Genomic DNA, 21,388 nt, shown 5'->3' with positions numbered 1-21,388 from the left:
GTTGGGTGATGTGGAAGTTTAGTTCTTTGGCGTAAATACTAGTGCCTGATGTTCCATTGTTTTAAATCCATCCGTGAAGATGAATATGTCTGGTTGGGATGTCACATCAAGGAAGATGTGATAGTTTTTCTCTAATATAGATTGAGGACTTAGTGAGTCCAATCGCCCTTCTAAGATAGGTAATACTTTGCCTGGAATTTGAGAATGGCCCAACTCAGTCCCCCCGTATTTTTCAGGTGCAAGGATGCCAGAGTGGCCTGCTCTCACATGGAGATCTACTGGAGGCAGACCCAGGGCCTCCATGAGGGCTATTTGAATTAACAGCGCGCCCGTGCAAGCAAGTCATTGCACATAGTGAAAATGTACTACGGTTGTGAGGCTGGTTTTAGGCCATCAGAAAATTGCTACGTAGCAGAGCATAGGTCTAAAACTGTGGTGTGCCCTATTTGCTTTTTCAGCTTTGAGCTCAATATGTTTGCTCCAATTCAGTTTTTTGTCAAGTTTGATTGCTAGATATTTCACTAACTGAAAATTGGAGGTGTTCTTGGAATAGCAGGGGAGTTCGAAGAGTGTTCTCTACACCATTCTTTGGTTGCTCTAAGAGCGAATTGTTTTAGTCTGCATGGAGTAGAGCCTCAATTTGCCCGTTATTAGTAGATAAATATATCGTCCGCATACACCAGCTCTTGTCATTGAGGCAACAGAGGAGGCTCTTTACAATTAAGTTCCACAGAAGCCTACCTTAGGGGCATCCTGTCACCACTGTGCACCTTAATATTTCATCGCCAACGCTGATGTGCACTGTTCTGAGATTTAGCAGGTGCACAATCCAGCCTCGTATGACTTTTGTTACTCTGTGGTGGCATAAAATCATTTTTAACGCATTTCCACAAAAATAAAAAAAAATGCGCTATTGTGGCCACTGTCCGTCCGCTCGTTGTGCGACGCTACTAGTTCTTTATCTTAAGAGCTATTGTTCTACTTTCTTCGCTATTTCGTTCGTTATGGTGTCGAGGCTTGCACCAAGAAAGGAATTTTTTCTGCGTTTATTGCTAAAAAAGTTATTGTAAAAAAACCAACAAACAGTTTTTTACATGTTCCATAATTTTACACGTTTGCCGTTTATTAACCATCCTAGAGATCATTTATAATTTTGTATTGTCTGTCTGTCCGTCTGTTCCTTTGCCTGTCTGTCCCTCTATCTGTCCGTGTGAACGATAATTTTGTTTAGAAATGTCCGATCGCTTTTACATCTCCGTTAGTTATGAACTGAATTGCATAAAATTCAATATGGGCATAGCCTTAGCCATATAATACGCAATGCCAAAAGTTGAGTCGAATCGATTCAAAATTCACTGTGCCCTTTTCGCATCTCGACCATTTATAAACCGAAATGCAAACTTTTTTTCTTATAAAAGTATTTGAATGAAATTTGATACATAGGCACTTGGAATAAAGGAAAATCTAACGCCAGTTTAAAAATTGGTTTTGCGCATGCGCAGTGCCAACTTTTTTATTTATGGAAGAATTTAAATGAAATTTGATACATAGGTGCTTGGAATAAAGGAAAATCTAGCGCCAGTTTAAAAATTTTATTTTTCCCATGCGCTGTGCCAACTTTTTTATCTATGGAAGTATTTAAGTGAAATTTGATACTTTGGCGCTTTGAACAAAGGAAAATCTAACATTAGTTTCAAAATTTAGGTTTGCGCATGCGCAGTTCCAACTTTCTTATTTAGAAAAGCATTGAAATGAAATTCTTGTTATAAACTGAAATTGAAATAGCATGTCAAAAATGGATTGCTCATGTGCAACGCTATCTTTCATATTTGTGGCCGGATTTTTACGATTTTAACAGAAGTTGCATCTTACAAATGGGAAATGAATGCAAGTGAAAATGCGCTTTATGTAAATCGTTTACGATTACTTTTTAACTTGTTATTATTTCGAAATGCGAAAACCGCTAGTTCAAACTGTTTGTAGTTCAGCGATCTCACAATGCAAGACTGACTGTAGATCTTCCTGAAGAGTATGCGTGTTGTTTAGGGTGCAGCGGAAACCATGTTAGCGCCATACTCCTTGTATGTATCTCGCACAGTCGTTCAAGTGTATTAAGGAGAAAAGACACTAATCTGTTTGGGGGTATGCTTTAGGTGTAGGTAATCGCCTTAGCTAAGCTTGAGGAATGCAATTTTTATCTCCCTCCAATTGCTTAGGTATGTAACTGAAAGCGATACAACCCATTCTCACTAGATGACAATAACATCCAGTCCCCATTGCAGGAGTGCTGGTATGCCATCTAATCAAGGTGATTTATATGCTGAGAACGATATTTCATCGCCCAGTGATTTTCCGTGGTAATACAGGAGGCTACTCTGGTCAGTTGAGATATGGCGCTGTGGTGGCTCCGAGAAAGTGGGCCACTCAGTAGCAGTACCTTGGCTGTCTCTGAAAGGTTATCCGTGTAGGAATTATCCTCTCGTCTGAGGCTAGCTGGGTTGTAAAATGAACTTCTCGTTAGAATTTTATTTAGGTGAGATGCAGAGGAAGTGGAACTCTTCTATGCCTCTCTTGACGCCTTCTAATATCCTTACATAGCCTTAGTTTTCTGCTTTTTGACCGCCCTGCACCACCACCAGGAGTAGTTATAACTTATAGGGCGCATTTTGGCAGTCCTCGGAGGACATGCCTGTTCAAGTGAGTTAGGTAAGATCATACTATGTCCTGTAAGTCGCAGGGCCCGAGAACCGTCCCCTAAAAGGTTTTTCTCCAAAGAGATGTTTGTAAAGATAAAGGGTTGTACCTATAATCGTTTCTTATGTGCGGGTTTCATTCCTTTTTATGTAATCCAGTGATTCATTGTCATTTGTATGTTGTTTGATGCTAGTAGGTATATAATGGAATGTTTATTTTAAGTTGCTTAAACCACTCCGCATTGTTGAATGGGCCTTTCCTTCTCTCTTCTAACAAAGCCACGGCAATTAACTGCTAATAAGATGGAAACTGTCAAACCATTGTTTTTGCGTGGTTGGTTACCTAATAAAAGGTTCCTCGTACCTACCATATGTCAATGATATGTGTTGTATGAAGGGTAGGTAATCTGTAAGGTTGCGTCCTCTTTCCACCCTCGTTCCTTTGGATCCAGAGGGTTCTCCACCCACAACGGAATCTGGTGGTAAGTCTTTAGCATGTTGCCTGACTGCACCTTTAAGTGGGGGAGAAAGAAGCGATGTCTGGGTTCATTTTCCTGACTGAGCGTTGAAACCAGGCGCGTCGGAAGGGGTTTGTTGACGTCATGGTGGGGAAACTGGGGTCTGCTTATGCATCCAAATGATTAATGCTAGGAAAAAAGGTTCTACGTCTTTTGTAGGAAATTTATTTTGTAAATACAAATGATTACCTATGAAAAAGTTTATAGTTTTTGAGACAGCTGGGCTACTTGGTGTGATTGTCAAAATAGGCTTTTGCGCCTCCAGTAAACTACTTCAAGCATTTCTAAACTGAGACAATCAATAGTTGAGTATGTATCCAAGCAACGGTACAATACAATTCTTTTTCAGCGTGTCAATTGTCATACGTTTTTGACACATGCCCTTTGTTTGTAAAAGTAAAATTGTGAACACCATCCGCTCAAATTTTTCGTATATACAATTCATAGCAATTATGTAGTTACTCGTGACTTCTGAGAATGCCGAGGAAAGCTTTACGAGTACAAATAGAATTAGATATTCAAGCTGTAGGTATACTTCTTCAGGGTAGGAATGATATAATGGTAAAGTAACTTGAAGGTCACATGTCCTGGTGTATGGTTGTGTCCAAATGGAAAAGTGTCCTTACAAATTTACATGCTTGACTCGTGCATTCAGACCACTGCTTTACCTCCAGTGTTTCCCCTTTTGTATCACGAACAGTTTATATTCTACAAAACGTTCCATACAGCACATACATTGGTAGAATTGCAGAGAGTAATCGGTAGGTACCGTCACCAAAGCAAAACTACAGTTTTGATTTTAGACAAAGACTTCCTTTATGCTGAATTGCTGCAATGGCAAAAGGGCAATACGGGTAATGTAATTGCTTCTTTCCAAACGTCACTCCATGAAGTTTTATATCCTTCCTCCACGGAAGGTACTTTATCTGGAGTTGATGTGGACTTACTAATGGAACCGTCAAAAATTTTCCCAGTAAACCACCGATTGGAAGAACCATATTATTTATTGTTTATTGTAGGGGATAATCGCGCCCAAGATTGAAATAAGCACTCGAGCTACGGTTGAGCAAATTGTATGCTCGAACGACCGCGCCAAATCGAGCCATTACGTTGTGAATCCAAAAACCATTCCTTCGAATTACATCCCGCGCGATTTAAAACGCAACAATAAACTACCTCGGCAGAAGAGGGTTTGTCATTCTGTGGAATATCATCGGTAAGCTGTCCCCGTTACTTGCCTACACTAATTGGCGATTGTCAGTTCCAGAAAGTGCGTCCCGAATAGACCGCAGTTCGAAGCAAAACCGCCCTTTGTGTTTAAGAAGCCAGAAGATGAACTTCTATCCAGAAAACCGCAAGGTATCAACGGTAATTATGCGACCAAATTTTTTCAAGTGAAGAAATTGGAGCTTTCCCCAAGGTCGAGATCGAGAGATGTTCCATCAAGTAACCAAGGTTTTTTTCAACGAAATCTATTCGTTTTCTAAATTTCTACTTTTAGAACAGAAGTGTTCGTGTGGAAGCATTGAGGAATGTCATGTATGTGCGAAATACAGCAGCTATTTCGACGGCGGAGCAATGGTACGATTTTTTTAACTAAAGGGTCAATTAAATTGGACGAATCTCACTACTAGCCGAGTTGAGCACTTTATTGGCGTTAGCTATTATGCAAATTCGTCCAATGCAACCAGACCCTTAAGGTAAATAAAATGATGTGTTCAGTTTACAGGTGAATGATCACTACACAACCGCAGATGCATTTGTTCGAAAGGTTTGTAGCGATCCGGCCAGTGGAAGTACCGATAATGCAATTCGTTGCAAACGTTCGCCTAATACCCCAGAACAGTACGGAACTCCTCCTCTCTGCAGCAACAAATATTGCGTTCGTTGCACGCTAAAACGAAGGCCAAGCGTTGCGAAACAAATACACGACAGGCTCGTGAGGACTTTAGATTTTTGTTCGCCGGTGAACAATTGCGATGAAGAACGAGATCCGGCTTCATGTACTATCACCGCGTGTTGCAGTCCCAAATCTAGAAATTGTGATCAAGGGTTTTACGAAAATTATGAACTATATCGGTGTTGATTGAATTTTTACATGGTTTATACACTATACTTCTTCTATTATAGTACCATATAATAATAATGCTATTGCTTACAGGGGCGCTTTAAATAAATATTGATATGTATATAATGTGCAAATTGAGATAAACAAATCCAAAAATGATGTTTTCAATTTCTCAAATAGATGACTATATCTACCGTGTGTCCCAGATTGAACACACCGATAAGCAAACCTCACGAAGGATCCACAAAGACTTTGGTATGGATTTGAAGTTAGCGGTCAACGTACGTTATTGCGCTGGCCTGATACTAGAAAGATTGAAGTAGCACGTTGAGCGCTAATGTCAAAGGTCTGCGCGAAAAAATACATTGCAGTCTCCCTATCGTGCGTTTTATCTGGGACACACTGTATTTACGCCAGAAAACAAATATGCAAAATTGAGGCCAAAACAATAAATAATAAACATTCATCAAGATATATGGCCACAAAACTTTTCAACCATCTTCCACCACATATCCGCAACTGCGCCTCCTCGAGGGAGTTCAAGAAAATGGCCCATAACCTGTTCGTCGATCACCCCTACCACAGTACTGGAGAGTATTTGGTTCAAAAGCTGTGATAACCTTATTTTTAATGTTTGTTTGTTACTGTTACTGTACTGATCTGTCTTCATGTCTTTTTACACTTATTTGTACGATCACTAATTGACAATCCAATATTACTTAATGTAATCGAAATGGAGTTAAAGAAAGAAAGAAACATTTTTCTGGAATAATGACCAACACATTGAAGGAGACCAGACGCATATTTTTGGACCACGCATTCACATATGGGTACTCGTCAAAGTTTAATAAATGTTGCATATCTCTAAAGAACGGAAGAAGGTATATATATTAAACATAGTACTGTACTGTACTGTGTCAATAAAGCAATACAGTCACTGGCAAAGAAACGTGAACCACGGCGAGATTGGACACGTTCGCCGCAACTGCCAAAAACCATTGCAGCAGCCGGAAAACTAAGAAAGGTCGACAGGAAAGGGCTATCGTCAACCTGCAGAAACAAAGCCCCGATCTTCACTGTAAACATTACGTCGTCTGGAAAAGTTCACAATAATGCAGACGCTTTGTCAAGAAGACCGTGCAAGGACAACTGCACACATTGTTCTAAAATAGAAGACAAGATTGGCCATCTGCGACGAACAACTGTAGAGAGTGAGGAATGGAAGCCAAGCGAAATCAAAACGGCCCAAGAAAACGACCCAAGTATAAAAACTGTTCTGAATTGGATGCGCCACGGACAAAGACCAGACTGGCAAGACATTAGTGCCACAAGTCCTGAAGTAAAGAGTTATTGGGGCCAATGGAATAGCCTGACTCTGAAAGACAACCTGTTGTATAGGACCCTTGAAAGTGAAGATGGCACCGAATCGACGCTGCAATTAGTAGTACCTAGAATCAAAGTGTCGGAAGTATTGCGAAAATTGCATGACGGCGCTTCCGGAGGACACTTTGGTATTACGAAAACGTTGCAAAGGGTACGTGAGCGATTCTATTGGGTCAACCGTAAAGAAGATGTCCGGCGATGGTGTCAAAAATGTGAGTTATGTGCTACTGGAAACGGACCAGTTTCCAAGAAGAAGGCACCCATGAGGCAGTATAACGTTGGTAGTCCGATGGAACGAGTTGCTATCGATATCGCAGGACCGTTTCCCGAGACAGATGGCGGAAATAAATATATCCTAGTGGCTATGGATTATTTCACAAAGTGGACTGAAGCTTACGCTATTCCAAACCAAGAGGCAGCAACAGTTGCAGAAGTGTTGGTAAAGGAGTTCTTTACACGTTTTGGTGTTCCTATAGAAATCCATTCAGACCAAGGAAGGAACTTTGAATCGGCTTTGTTCCAAGATGTTTGTCGATTGGTAGGAGCCAATAAAACCAGAACAACACCTTTGCATCCTCAGTCAGATGGAATGGTGAAGAGAATGAATCGAACGATGGGTAAATATCTTTCAAAAGTCGTGGCAGAACATCAGAAAAATTGGGACCAGTACCTCCACCTGTTCCTTATGGCATATCGATCAGCCGTTAACGAGACCACGGGTCTCCTGCCTGCCTTATGTTGGGTCGTGAACTACGCCTTCCATGTGACCTCGAGTTTGGGCGTAAACCCCATGAAGAATATGTCGCAGGTGAAAATTATGTTGACCAACTAAAGGCGAAGATGAACGATATTCACGACTTGGCTAGAAGTCATATTCAGATTGCCAGCGATCGCATGAAAAATCAATACAACCTCCGCTCGGCCAATGAAACTTTTGAAGCTGGAGATCTGGTATGGCTGCACAATCCACAGAGACGAAGAGGTCTTTCTCCCAAGCTACAAAGACAATGGGAAGGTCCGTCTGAGGTGATCAAGAAAATAAATGACGTGATATATCGTATCAGAATGAACCACCGGAAACCGAAAGTTGTCCACATTAATCGACTCGCACGATATGCCGGATCCAACAACAACGAAGAAGTTAGAGGTATTCGAGAAGAGGAACGCAGCTTTGGGATCGAGCCAAACTTTAACGATTGTATGTCAAATTACGCCCAGCGGAAGAAAGCTCGATTTGGCGTTACTCAGGAAATTTGTCAAAATATTTTTGAGCTTCCTGTTAACGTTTCCATCGCCCACTGTGTCGCCGAAGACCTTCGCATGAGTAGAGGTATAGCTTCCGTATTCCGGAAAAGATTTGGAAGAATGACGAGTTGTTAAAGCAAAGACCACGAGTGGGTAAAGTACTGCGCTTGGAAGATAGTCAACGCTCTTTGTTCTACTTGATTTCAAAGAAAACGTCAGAAGGCAAACCCACCTATGAAAACCTCTGGTCTGCTTTAAAAAGCTTAAAGAAACTCATGGCATACTATGACTTAAATAGCTTGGCGATCCCGAAGATAGGGTGTGGTTTAGATGGGTTGGACTGGAAGATAGTGCGAACCATGGTCGAAGTGATTAATAATAATAATAATAATAATATTTATTGGTGGGGTTTATACAGAAAATATTTCCACACGTCACAGTATAGGGAAGCACAATTGCCACTTTAATATTCAGAGCCATCGAACTTGTAGTTCAAGTACTCATCGATGCTGTAGAATGCTTTGGCACCAAGGAACACTCTGATTGTTTTTCTGAATTGTTGTTCTTCCAGATCCCTGATGTAGTCAGGAAGAGCATTGTAACATTTCTTCATGAAATAGTTAATATCTCGTCCTTTTACCGTCCGATAGTAGTCTTCGACAAGGTTGTTTTTAGTCCGTACATTGTAATGATATTTATCACTGTTTTTACGAAGGGTTGGAAGGGCCTTCTTTGCGTGTGTTAGACAGGTAAATATACATGGGAGTGTAAGGATGTTAAGTTTGGTGAAGGATGTTCTGCAACAATCTCTATATTTGCGGTTGTCAATGATTCTTATGCACTTGCGCTGGACGGAAAACACTTTAGCTGCATGGACGGAATGTCCCCAACACAGTACTGCGTAGCATAATGTGGAGTGGATGTACCCATAGTATGCTTGTAGTAAGACCTGCTTTGTTACTCTAGGCTTTAGATTTCTTATAATGTAGTTCATTTTAGACAGTTTACTGGACAGGTACAAGGCGTGATTTTTAGAAACACTAGCGTTCGAATTACAGAGTGCTGCTTCAACCCACAGGGGACGACCCTCCGCAAAACTGTGGACTACTTTTTCAAGAAAAGTGTTTGTCGAGCAGGCTCTGACTGCAGATTCCGACACGAGGCATTAAAAAGTAATACTAACGCAGTTTCTGAACGAGACGTCCAGAATTAAGAAGGGGGCAGTATAACGGAAATGCTCCAGACGTCGCCTTTGGCGCTCTGGAATTTTCTACGCGCGCGATAGTAGAAATATTCGAGAATGTACTGGACTTACATTGCTTGCGTGTATAAATGGTTGCGGACCGAACATCGCGGAAGTCTACTATCGAACGAGATCGAGTAAGGACGAAACATGGAGCGCGAAAAGCTGATATAAATTTCGAAGTGTGTGATATACATAATCGATATAAATTGTACGGATTTGATAGTGTTTTAATTTTGTTTAATAAATATTGATATAAATCGAACCCGAATTTATAAATAACGTTACAGTACAATAGCACTCATTTGTACTAATAAGAAAAGCGGCTAGTACGGAGTCGGTTATCCAGATTGTGAAACCAGCAGCAGCAGCATAGGGTTTGTCTTGTCTTACCCATATGTTTATTTTATTGTTTTCCCCAGTTTTGTAACTCTCTCGTGTTGCAGTGCTGAAAAGCTTATCAAGAACCCTGTCTATCATAGTCGAACTAAACATATGATACTATTATACTAAGTATCATTACATACACAAAATTATAAATAAAGGTATTGTCAAAGTAGATTATATAGCAACTGATAATATGATAGCTAAGTGACAAACATCGTTTATGTATTGAACAATTTAAATTAAACATTGTATTAATGCCCGTTTGCACAGACAAATTTAAGTGGAGCTGGCAACCATTGTCTCAATAATCGTTGCCATGGATTTTAAGCTAAGCTCCACTTAAATTTGTCGGTGCAAACGGCCATAAGAGGTGGTATTATAAGTGCCTATAATTGTAATCCAATATTTACTTGTAGAACACCCTGTATATAATAGTAGTTTGTATGCAATTGGTACATTTGCGCCATCTCTGTGGTAATCCCTATACTTTTCCAAATTAAATTCTTGTAATAGTTGAACCACTTCCAATGAGATGTCGCAACGTACGTAACTACATTCATAAGTACATTTTAATTTATGCACTTAATAGCCACGTCCGACTCAATTTTCCGTAAAGGGCATTTGAAAATGTGCAATTTCATGTAGCATTTCTAGAGCAATTGTACTTCAATGATCCAGTATCTGGAATTGTCTTGTGTGTATGCAATTGGTACATTTGCGCCATCTCTTTGGTAATCCCTATACTTTTCCAAATTAATTTCTTGTAATAGTTGAACCTTGTTCTAATGAGATGTCGCCACGTACGTAACTACCTTCTCAAGAACATTTTAATTTATGCACTTAATAGCCACGTCCGACTCAATTTTCCGTAAAGGGCAGTTGAAAATGTGGATTTGTAGAGCAATTGTACTTCAATAATCGACTACACCAAAATTTCTCGGGAAAACACTTTTTCTTATTAATTTTGGTGCGTAGAATCCAAAACAATTCGTACTTTTACGATCAGACTTCTCAATCAAAAGTTATAGACTAGAAACCAATTTCAAAAGAAAATTCAAAGGGCTGTAACTTTTGAACTAGTAGCCCAATCTTGGAACTGTTTGAAATTATGGATTCTACAGACCACATTCTATAAGAAAAATTTTTTTCCGGGTCGATCTGAGACAATTTTTTAGGGCCTCAAAAAAGGCAGTGTATAACCTTCCTTTTTTACCAAAAATCGACTGCACCAAAATTTCTCGGGAAAACACTTTTTCTTATTAATTTTGGTGCGTAGAAGCCAAAACAATTCGTACTTTTTCGATTAGACTTCTCAATAATAATAATAATAATAATAATAATAATATATTCATTGTGCTAGTACATTAAAAGTAATGTTTACACGCGTCATAAAAGCAGAACAATACATATAAATATAAAACACAGAGACTTGCTATAACATAAAACATAAAACGTAAACTCTAAGAAATATTAAAATTTATAATTTAACGTCAATGTTAAGAAAATCTTTAATATTGTATAAGGGGTTTTCAGTTAAAAAAGCCTTTATTTTGTTTTTGAAAATCTTTCTATTTTCTGATCGAATGTGATCAGGCAACCTGTTATAAAACACTGGCCCCCAGTAGTTATGTGCAGCTTGCGATTTTTTAAGTCTAAGTTTCGCGCATACAAGATTATTGCTGTTACGTGTGTTGTACCTGTGGATGTCTGAATGGGCTACATAATTTAATTTATTTTTATGAACATACACCAAACATTCTAGTACGTACTGAGAAGGCGCTGTAAGAATTTTGAAAGATTGAAAAATGTAACGACAGTCTTCTCTGCTGTATCCAGCACTAGCTACACTTCGGACACACCTTCTTTGCATCGCAAATATTCTCTTCATTGCAGTGGAGTGGCCCCACGCTATTATTCCATAACAAATTATTGAGTGGGCATAACTGTAATAGACACATTTTAAAATCGGTTTCGACACCATAAAAAGTTATAGATTAGAAACCAATTTCGAAAGAAAATTCAAAGGGCTGTAACTTTTGGACTAGTAGCCCAATATAGGAACTGTTTGAAATTATGGATTCTACAGGCCACATTCTATAAGAAAAATTTTTTCCCGGATCGATCTGAGACAATTTTTTTTGAGGGCCTCAAAAAAGGGCAGTGTACAACCTTCCTTTTTTACCAAAAATCGACTGCACCAAAATTTCTCGAGAAAATACTTTTTGTTTAATTTTGGTGCGTAGAATCCAAAACAATTCGTACTTTTTCGATTAGACTTCTCAATAAAAAGTTATAGACTAGAAACCAATTTCGAAAGAAAATTCAAAGGGCTGTAACTTTTAAAATAGTAGCCCAATCTTGAAACTGTTTGAAATTATGGATTCTACAGGCCAAATTCAACTGGTGTGATCTGATTTATTTCATTAATATCTCAGCTTTTTTGGGATACATATGTCGAACCCGCAATTCACGTTTAAAGTTTTGACTCCGCCATCAGTAAGATCGTGTCGGCGGCTACCATATTCCCTTTGTCGGTATCCACTTCAGATGTCCCGTTCCCTCCCAATGTGCGTTTGAAGTTTGACTCCGCCATCAGTAAGATCGTGTCGGGGGCTACTATTATTCCCTTTGTCGGTATCCACTTCCGATGTCCCGTTCCCTTCCAATGTGCGTTTGAAGTTTGACTCCGCCATCAGTAAGATCGTGTCGGGGGCTACTATTAGTCCCTTTGTCGGTATCCACTTCCAATGCGCGTTCGAAGTTTTGATTCCGCCATCAGTAAGATCGTGTCGGGGGCTACTATTATTCCCTTTGTCGGTATCCACTTCCGACGTTAAAAACGCAGAATCCGTTTTTCGAACTACAACATGGGGAGGGATCTTGGTTATTTGAAGAGATGCAATCTAGTTTTAATTGTGGCTAATTTGCGTGCCCATAATAATATACCATTAAGAAAATTCGGATGTCTTCAGAGGTTGCCGTGATTTTTGAAAAAAACAGAAATTTTCGATTTTCCCTTTTATTTCGAAAACGACAAAAGTGGACGTTTATTAAAGCACTTTTTTATGAAGAATTCAAATATGTCATCGAAAAATACAAGGCACTCTAGACTTGGAAATCACAGTAGATAACTTTTTTATTTCTTATGGCAGCCGTATTGGATGTTTGAATAAATCTCGTCTTTCTGTGATTACAATGATGTATCATATGAAGATTCCGTCAAAGTATACAAAAACCGTTTTTGCAAAAAGTGCTTTGGAAAGAACATGCATTCTTTTGTTTAACCAATCCAAATTTTTGACAATTCGTTAAAATTTATTGCAAGTTTCTTGATAAAATGCCGTTTTAAAATGAAGAAAAACGAGAAATGTTAGTAATCTATTACGCTTCGCACCCAAATGCCCATATTACCTACACAAACATGCTTAGAGGGGTAACCTGAAAGGCCACAACCTGCTCAAAATTATTTTTGTATTTATTTTTTAGATGATGTATACCTCTACCCTAGCATTTTTTGTAAAGCTTCTTCTTTCAGCTTATGTTTTAGTTTAGTTTTATCCATTATTATTGGAATAAACTCCTTAATTTGATATAGTACACATATTTAGTCAAAATATTGTCTGAAGTTGTGTTCGTTAGAAAATAGTTTGACCAGGTTGTTTTCTTTCTTCTTCATAAAGGAATTTTCCCAAGAAACATAATACATTTCTAAAAAATAAATAATTCTTGAATTTAATCAAATAATGTGCTTTTTAAACAAAAGAATGCTTGTGGTTTCCATATTTTGACGGAATCTTAAAGGTGAAACGTACCATATGGTAAATCATTGTAATCAGATGAACAAACTATATAGGTATATATAGGTATGCGTGGCGCATCTAAAACTTTCTGCATTTAATGTGCGGTTTTTTAACCATACAAATCAACACTGATGAGGACATATGTTCATTTGATCATTAAAAAAAGAAACATCTTCGAATTTGAAGATATTTTAGGGTTTGGGGTTTTCAAAGTCTTAAAAGACGCAATCCATTGCACAGCTTTGAGAACTAGGCTCATTCATTTTTCTCGTACGAAAAGGGAACTTTTTGATTAATTTGTAATTTGCACCCTTTTTAACCATATGTTAAAAAACCAGACTGTGTTAACTCAATTGTAATATAATCAGACCAACCTGTAGCGTTAGTGTTTAATTTGAACTACTACACCACATCTGCACTACTGTGTGGCATTTCTCATAAAATCATTCACAATGCTTTTTAGAACGAATGACATTTGTTTTTATTTTGTCATGCTAATGCTAACCAGTCCGTTTGATTAAATTTGTTAAATGTGACCAAGGCCCTTGTGGCATTTTTCTTATTGTAGTATGGAGAAACCTGCTGCGAATGGTGTTGCTAACCTGGACGAAATAAAGAAGATGATTAAACATGATAAGATGTCAATTGGACGTTTAAAATCCCTGAAACTGCCAAGGAATCTTAATTTGGGTGGCACAAAACCGAAAAAAGTGTACACTCCTAACTTAAATGCTATTCGAAATAAAGAGAAACAAACCCAGTAAGTATCTCTGTTGTGTAACTGCTCATTAAGTTCGCTGATGTACAGATCTACTGCAAAGAAACCACCTGCACAGAGACCTCAGAAGAGACGCCTGGAAGATAGTAAACACACAAACAACAAGGTAAAATACATACAGTCGGATGGGGTATTCTCGCAAGGTGTAGGGGAGGCAAAACATTCCACTTCTCAAAATATAAGGGTTCAATATGCTTCAAATCCGACGTCGCTCGCTATACCGAAAATTAATAAAGGCCAAGTAAGTACGTTGCGGCTATTACAAACTTACGATTTACTTTAAACTTAAGGTCATCAAAAATGATGATCAACGTGCTACTGAATTGCTATACGACAATGACACCGATTCGGAATCGGACGATGATTACTTTCCAGTTGTCTTACCACTTAGCTGCAACAAAAGTGAGTTGGTGCACCTTCATTAATCGCCTACTAACTATCGTCATTCTAGAACCGTTTTCCAGCAAATTTTCTCTTAAAAAAGAACCGCTGATTAAAATTAAAACTGAAGTTCCAAGCGATCAGAATGACACTACCCAACTATTAGTCAATTGTAAAGCGGATGTTAAGGTAGAAAATCCGGAACCTGTAGTAATCCGTCCACAGAGTGCGTTTATGGACGATGGAACCAAATACGACGATGACAATCTCGTTTTTTCATTAATAGAGGTACGTCACACTTGCTAAGTTGCTTCGGGTATCAAGTGACTATTGTTCGCAGTTGCCAAGTACATTCATTGGAAAGGTATGGAGCGACGATGCCAAAGAAACCGATCTCGATTACACCCTAAAATGTCTACCCGAAGGTCAGATTGGTAAGATTTGTGTTCACAAATCAGGAAAAATGGATTTCGTAGTGCAGAATACAGAATTTCGTCTACGCGTCGCCGAACCGGAGTGCTTTGAGCAGGTGAGGTCGACTTTCAAACTTTCCCGTTGGTTTTGTCATTTTTTTATTAGACCGCCGTACAGTTTCCTGGAAAGGAAAGTATTTCTCTGGAGCCATCGTTGGTTACTCTTGGAAATGTAACTGAAAATCTGATGGTAACTCCGGATTGGAATAAAATGTTTAAAAGTGCCCAACAGAAATCCAAGTTTTATTGGTGAACAATGTATATACGCTGTTAAATGATTTTCTAATGAATTTATCACTCTTAAGTATTATGTATAATGGAATGAAGGAGTACAATAAAGATACTTTTAACGTAATTAGTCTGGCTGTTATTACCCCGAATAAATTAATACTTTTTACAGGCTGTATTTTTTTATACAGGGTGTCCCAATGAAATGGGTAATATTTTGGGAAATTATAGTAAAGTATTCTCAACCGTTTAGAAGATATAGACAACAATTTTTATTTAATAAATCAATTGTTACCCCAGGCTGACTAAGCTAGAGACAATTGATTTATAGCCGCCTTAGGTAGTTAAAATGACTTGATCTTCAAAACAGTCAAAAATAAAAATGTAGTTTATTACCGTTTTGGTCCTCAAATAACCTCTACTGTAATTTCCCAAAATATTGTCCCTTCCTCCTGGGACATCCAGTTAATCTAACACCACCTGCTACTGTGTACTGATGTAATATTACCCCTATACTTTTTTATGGAGATTACCCTGTTGTTCTGTCTAGAACTAGAGCACTTTTGATTGCACGGGCGCCATGTGAACCGCCCTCAAAAACTGTATGGAAGTTCTCTTTGGTTTGCCTGAAATTGATCATGTGCAAGTGCCCTGAAGGTTTATGACTGCCATTTGCCAACAAAAGGATGGTTGAACATTTTCGAATTCTATGCTGGAATGTATCCATTTATTAGAGCAAGTATCGTCCAGCAACTCCTTTGAACTCGTGTGGTTCAAAGAGCAAGGCCAGATATAGGACTTGATGTCAGATTGCCGCCATACATGAACTTATAAATTAAGATGGACTGCTGATCAAACAGTTACATAGAGGTAGAAATGGCCCTAGCATGGGCGCCGCCATGATGTTATTTTCTAGGGGAATTTTCCTAGTGCTCGTTTTGAGACTATTGCAGCCTTGGAAAATGACATGTGTCACAATAATTTATTGAAAACGTGAGGTTAATGTTGGGTTAATGCTTGTTTATTGGTTGATTTGAATTTCGCGCCAAGTGAGTGCACATCATGGCGGCCCCCATGTAGGTGTCATTTGTTATTCAGCATTAGCAGTCCATCTTAATTTATTATAAGTTAGTGCCGCCATACGAGGGAGGCCGTCATAGGACTATCTCGCCGTTTGGGGCGATTTTGTACAAGGTTACCCGCGCTTGCTCGTTTTCTGATCATTTGTAAAGAAAAGACCGAAAATTGATCATATGCTGCGAAATGAGAAGTAGTTACAATTTCTTTTGCATGTCATGGAGGGTCATCTCTGGTGGTTACACGAATACAAATTTTCGACCTCCCAATCCTTGTGCTTCCTCCGTACCGCCCCAGTCCAATTCAATGCAGAAAAATGTAGTGCACCAAGACTATGAGTGCTTTTGTGCTCAGTCGCAATTTGCTTTCTTTTGCTTGGATGTTTGGAATTTCTAACAGAAAACTGTAAATATAGTTTAAGATTGTATTCATTTGTTGGTAATCGAACGCTTTAGCGGGGTGTGTAAAACGGACTATTTGTTAGTCCACTTTGTGTACTAGAATTTTATGTGATTAATTTGATGTGTTTTTTAGAATAAAGTTTGTCTGTCTTAATTCCTGTAAACCGTGTGTTTATTCGAACCCTTTAACGATCCAGATATATGGTCTCATGCTTAATTATGATTAATTTTATTGATCCGTATCCGTATTTCAGGTGTTTACAAAATATGTGTAAGTAGGTAACCCTTTTGGAATTTAAGAAATTTGATCATGCCCATTAAGTCGAGATTGAAATTTTTCATTGTGCAGGGATTCAGATGTGTCCTGTGAAAATGTTGATAAAGGATCGCTAGCTGGGTTTAAGGTGTTTTATTATGTATGGTTCATTTTAGCTGCCATTGAACACAGCATCATTATTTGTGGTAACCTTTTTTAACAAATATAAAGTAGTGCATATCGAACTGTGTCATGGTCATTCAATAGCCTTACCTTCACCAAAGAATATTTGTATTACTCTTTGCCTTCACCTTCGGAAAATCATTGACAATCCATGTGAATTGATTCTAAAAAAAATCATCAGAAGCCATAGAAATGAATATTTGACATACCCGAAAGTGGCCACCTCGATTTTCAATTAAAAATCACATACAAGACCTTTTCTAATGACTTGAAAACGGTACATCTTGCTCATTCCATGGCCTACCATATTTCCAAGGAAATGAATGAAACTTCTGGATGCGTCACCCAATGAAGGTAACCAAGACTCACCCTTTCCACGTGGAATAGAAACGCGTTTCAGATGAAATGATACATGAACTACAGCCTCACTTATTGGCTAGAATTACCTGCATTTATAAAAGTAATTATAACTGCAATGTTACAAACATATCCAAATACTTCGAATTTATTTTTCATTACTCACTTTATCCCCACCACAATCTATATAATTCAGAACACAGGTAAATAAAGTCAGTAACGATTACCATTACAATATCCTACCTCCCATAGGAAATGAAAGGAAAACAAGAAGAATCTGTATCTGTCATTTAATTGCTATAGTTAGTTTCATTTTAGAATGTTAACTTCCACCCTTTAAATGTCTGCCTATATTAAGAGTTATATTCTATGTATCACAATTAACATATATTTTTACATGTTATAAATAATGAGATTATTTAAGTACGCTACCTAAGTCCTAAGGTATGGTAGGTAACATAAACATTAAAGATCACACATACACCCATTTTGACATAAATGAAAGTCATAACAATTTTGGCAAACGGAATTTTTCAACAATCATTCGAGTGGGGCCGAAGAATTGTCCTCTACAAAAAAAAGGTATATCATCATTCGATGGTACAACCACTAAACGTACCTTCTTAGACACCCCGATGTTGGGTATGATTGCGTCGTTATGTTGCGTTATTTCGTACAGCACATTCGAATGAGAGAGTTTCATGCAATCCTCCAACGTCTTGATGAAAGTATCACATGTTGCAGTAAGCAAACTGGTCGCCTCGTCCATTTTCGAAATTTCGGGTCCTCCTTCCACGTTCGCTGCCGTTTTCACAGTATGAACTTGTTGCATGAGTAAATCGCAGTACAGTCTGAGTTCGGACTTCTTACTTTTAAGGGTATCTACCTCCGATTCGCTATTGTAGAATATATTGTCGCTTGTATCCTTTCGGCTTCTATTCGAAACGCACGCTTTTGCGGTTCCTAATGCGATTAGCCAACCTTGTCGTTCTTGGGGTGTAGCCGCTTTTAAATATAAGTGCTGTTCACCGGGAATGTCCAAGTCCAAGCGTGTTGTGTCGATAGTGTGCACTACAATGAGCAATTTATTTTGTGTACACAAGAGTGCATCAAATTTACCGATAATTTCGCACGCCTGCACCTTAATGGAGCCTTTGCTGCCTTTGTTAACCTCCTCCTGGGATTTGTAATACGTTAAAATGCCATTTTCCAGTACAAACCATCGTGTCTGCCAGCCTAAAAAAATTTTTTATCGCAATTTTGCAATGGAATAGATAACAGTGCAGTACCGTTCCAATAATTAGTCCACTTCCACAATACACCCTCCATTCTTTTACTACTATCACTTAATCTACATCTTTTAGAATGCAGATTTAGTCTTCCTGTTCCTGCTGCTGCTCTAATTTCAAAACCGATAGAAAGTTGTTTTGTTGATTACTTCCACACCGCTCGCTACCACGTATTATTATGCGTATTATTTACGTACAGCTGATATTGACATTTACTACTTTAGTGCCCTCTGTCGTTAAACTCTTGTACCTGTACGTAAGGTTGAGTTCACCAAATTTCTGTGAGATGTCACTACCTTTTTCCATCATGTACAGGGACTTTATAAAGTCACTGTACCATCATGTAATGCCACATCAAACTGATTTGTGTGTGAGTTCAGAGTAATTTCTTACACTGAGATGTCGTTAATCTATGCACCCTAAAGTACAAACAGATTACAATTTGTTATTGTTACAATAAGCAAATTGACCAAAAATTCCCTAAATAGATTTCAATCTGGTACTGTCTCGTTCTCCGATTTATGGGACCTACTCTGATTTGTGATACTCTAATCAAATATCTAATGCGTCCGACTATTCTTAATAGTAAAATTTTCTCAAAAACCCTCCCATACTCCTAACAGTCCTAACCCAACTCCAGTCGAAGACCTACCCAGGAATTATTTTCAGATGAGGACGCGCGAACCCATTGAATTATTCATTGGCAAACCTGAATCTACCTGCAACTACCTTACTACCACTATCATCAATTCAACGCCGACCGCGTACTCCACCTGTATGACGACGACCCACAACGCACTAAGCACACGAACTGATTCCTGTACACAATAACCTGTGCCAGCAGTATTATACCTGTCATAAATCATTTACTAACGAAGAGCCGAAGAGGAGTAGTCCACCATGGCACCATTCGTTCATTACTAACCCTATTGTTATTTGATCCCCTACTATTATTAATTATTATAATAAAGCTTTATTGATTGATTGGCGCGAATAAATATGGTAAACTTAAAAGTTTGGGTCTCTTAACTGAAGATTACCCACAACCGCCGCCAACATTTAAACAAGATACGAACAATCACATACGATTAGGGGAATTTTGTGACACTCAGCGCGCATTCAGTAACGCGACTTTCAATCCGGCTCATATTCAATAGCACTGACCCTTAAACTCTGATCGTATATTAATCTCGTTCTCGAGTTAGACGAAGAACAGACGGACGCACAAAACCATCACGTAAGGCGAATTTCTTTCAAAAAAACCCATGTTTTGAGAAATCCCTTTAAACGGGTTACGGCCGTCCCTGCGCAATACCCTGCATTATTTAGCGCCTATTATGTATGTACCTTCCTCCTTAGAAGAAGAAAAAAACCCAAGTTTTTGAATAAACTCCTTTTTACCTACAGGGTTCACTTGACTGTACCTGCTATAATAGAGACAATCCTCCACCGGGCCCAGACCTCTTACGCGTCCCCTGTTACCTGTAAACCCAAGGTTCTTGTATGAAACCTTTCTGCTTAACAGCAAATGTCGACGGCTTGTTGAATATGGTCGCCCCTTACTGTGCTACAAATTGCAGGGGGTAATCTCGTCAATGATTAATAGGTTCTCTCCCTAGTGATGCCGATGGTTCCGACCCCTCGTGAGAGCCAAGAACCGCCACACGAACCAAAAGCGCTTCGACATCTTGCTGTCTCTGAGGCGCCCGTAGTAAGCTGCTTCGATAAACCCCTCTTGCTTTCCTGGCACAACCAGGGCGCTTAGGAGTCCTGCTGCTGGAGTAGACTGATAGAATGCCTCATCGACACCAAATGCGAGTAGTACCTTACCGGCTCCTTCCTGCGGCAGAAAAACAGTCCCCATATGATCATCTTGAAACCAGAATTTTGCCTATGGAGGCGCTTCTAGATGGTGGGCGACTGTACGTGTCATCCAATAGCCTGTATAACACAGGCATCACCTTGGTTACCCTGGTGCCTCAATAAAGAGGCGCCATTCCAGGGCCTAGTAAGATGGACGGTCATCTCCAACCAGTACATGGTCCACTGGTCCTCGCTTCCGGCCACAATGGCACCATGCGGAATCCAGCGGAACTCTAGGCCAGCCGAGGGAAGATCCACCTCTTCATCGACATGGAACTGGCGCTTTCTGATCACCACGCTCTGTGCGTCAGTCTTATTCCTCCTGCTGCTTTACCACCAGATCTTTGAATAAGAGAGTGCGTTGGCGCTATCCCCTTTTTCGAGAAGCCTGTCCCATTTGAGGGCCCGGCTTGTTGATTCCTCCTGACGAGAATCTCAGAAATCGTTTGTTTAGGCTGTCGTCCATACAATCCCATGAGTAGTCGCTACATTCCATGTAAGTGGACCCGGAAGCTTATTAAACCTTTTAATATGACAAAAAAGTGGTTTCCTCAGGGTACCTTTTGGTGTATTACGAGCTCCACAAGGAGTTGTTACTGTATGTCTTGCTTCTTGGGCTGCGAGTACGGTGTCATTTACGCAACCACTGATGAGACTATAGGTCCAATAGCATTTCCCTCGAAACAAAGCTGAACGACGCCGACGGTAGTCAGCTTGACCAAGAAGCGTTGGTCGTCATCCTTGGGGGGGGAGGAAGTTTTACAA

The 21,388-nt window shown here is 39.2% G+C and overlaps 3 protein-coding genes across 6 annotated transcripts; 2 read left to right on the top strand and 1 right to left on the bottom strand.

The window, feature by feature from the left end:
* Nucleotides 1-1,964: 1,964 nt before the first annotated feature.
* On the top strand, nt 1,965-5,984 carry LOC116177495 (spermatogenesis associated 6-like protein). Of its 4 annotated transcripts, XM_031496481.1 has the most exons (8): nt 1,965-3,515; nt 3,561-3,736; nt 3,789-3,972; nt 4,015-4,184; nt 4,231-4,427; nt 4,473-4,666; nt 4,713-4,792; nt 4,941-5,983. In XM_031496481.1, the coding sequence occupies exons 2-8, from the start codon at nt 3,689-3,691 to the stop codon at nt 5,295-5,297; spliced, it is 1,230 nt and encodes a 409-aa protein (XP_031352341.1). In that variant the 5' UTR covers nt 1,965-3,515; nt 3,561-3,688; the 3' UTR covers nt 5,298-5,983. The 4 variants fall into 4 exon arrangements, with proteins under 4 accessions (XP_031352341.1, XP_031352342.1, XP_031352340.1 ...); XM_031496482.1 differs by having other exon boundaries at nt 1,965-3,740; nt 4,941-5,984; XM_031496480.1 differs by having other exon boundaries at nt 1,965-3,736.
* A 7,793-nt stretch (nt 5,985-13,777) lies between these two features.
* LOC116176072 lies at nt 13,778-15,324 on the top strand. The gene is made up of 6 exons (XM_031494539.1): nt 13,778-14,097; nt 14,146-14,356; nt 14,406-14,517; nt 14,567-14,784; nt 14,837-15,025; nt 15,076-15,324. The coding sequence occupies exons 1-6, from the start codon at nt 13,907-13,909 to the stop codon at nt 15,220-15,222; spliced, it is 1,068 nt and encodes a 355-aa protein (XP_031350399.1). The 5' UTR covers nt 13,778-13,906; the 3' UTR covers nt 15,223-15,324.
* Nucleotides 15,325-17,745: 2,421 nt separating this feature from the next.
* LOC116177133 (pleckstrin homology domain-containing family A member 3-like) lies at nt 17,746-18,971 on the bottom strand. The gene is made up of 4 exons (XM_031496014.1): nt 18,761-18,971; nt 18,591-18,707; nt 18,091-18,542; nt 17,746-18,040 (listed from the first exon to the last, which is right to left on the bottom strand). The coding sequence occupies exons 1-4, from the start codon at nt 18,798-18,800 to the stop codon at nt 18,005-18,007; spliced, it is 645 nt and encodes a 214-aa protein (XP_031351874.1). The 5' UTR covers nt 18,801-18,971; the 3' UTR covers nt 17,746-18,004.
* Between the last annotated feature and the right edge of the window lie 2,417 nt (nt 18,972-21,388).

This window comes from Photinus pyralis, unplaced genomic scaffold (assembly GCF_008802855.1).
Source record: "Photinus pyralis isolate 1611_PpyrPB1 unplaced genomic scaffold, Ppyr1.3 Ppyr1.4_LG7, whole genome shotgun sequence".
In the NCBI taxonomy this organism is placed as follows: domain Eukaryota; kingdom Metazoa; phylum Arthropoda; class Insecta; order Coleoptera; family Lampyridae; genus Photinus; species Photinus pyralis.
This window is presented reverse-complemented; position numbering and strand designations above follow the sequence as displayed.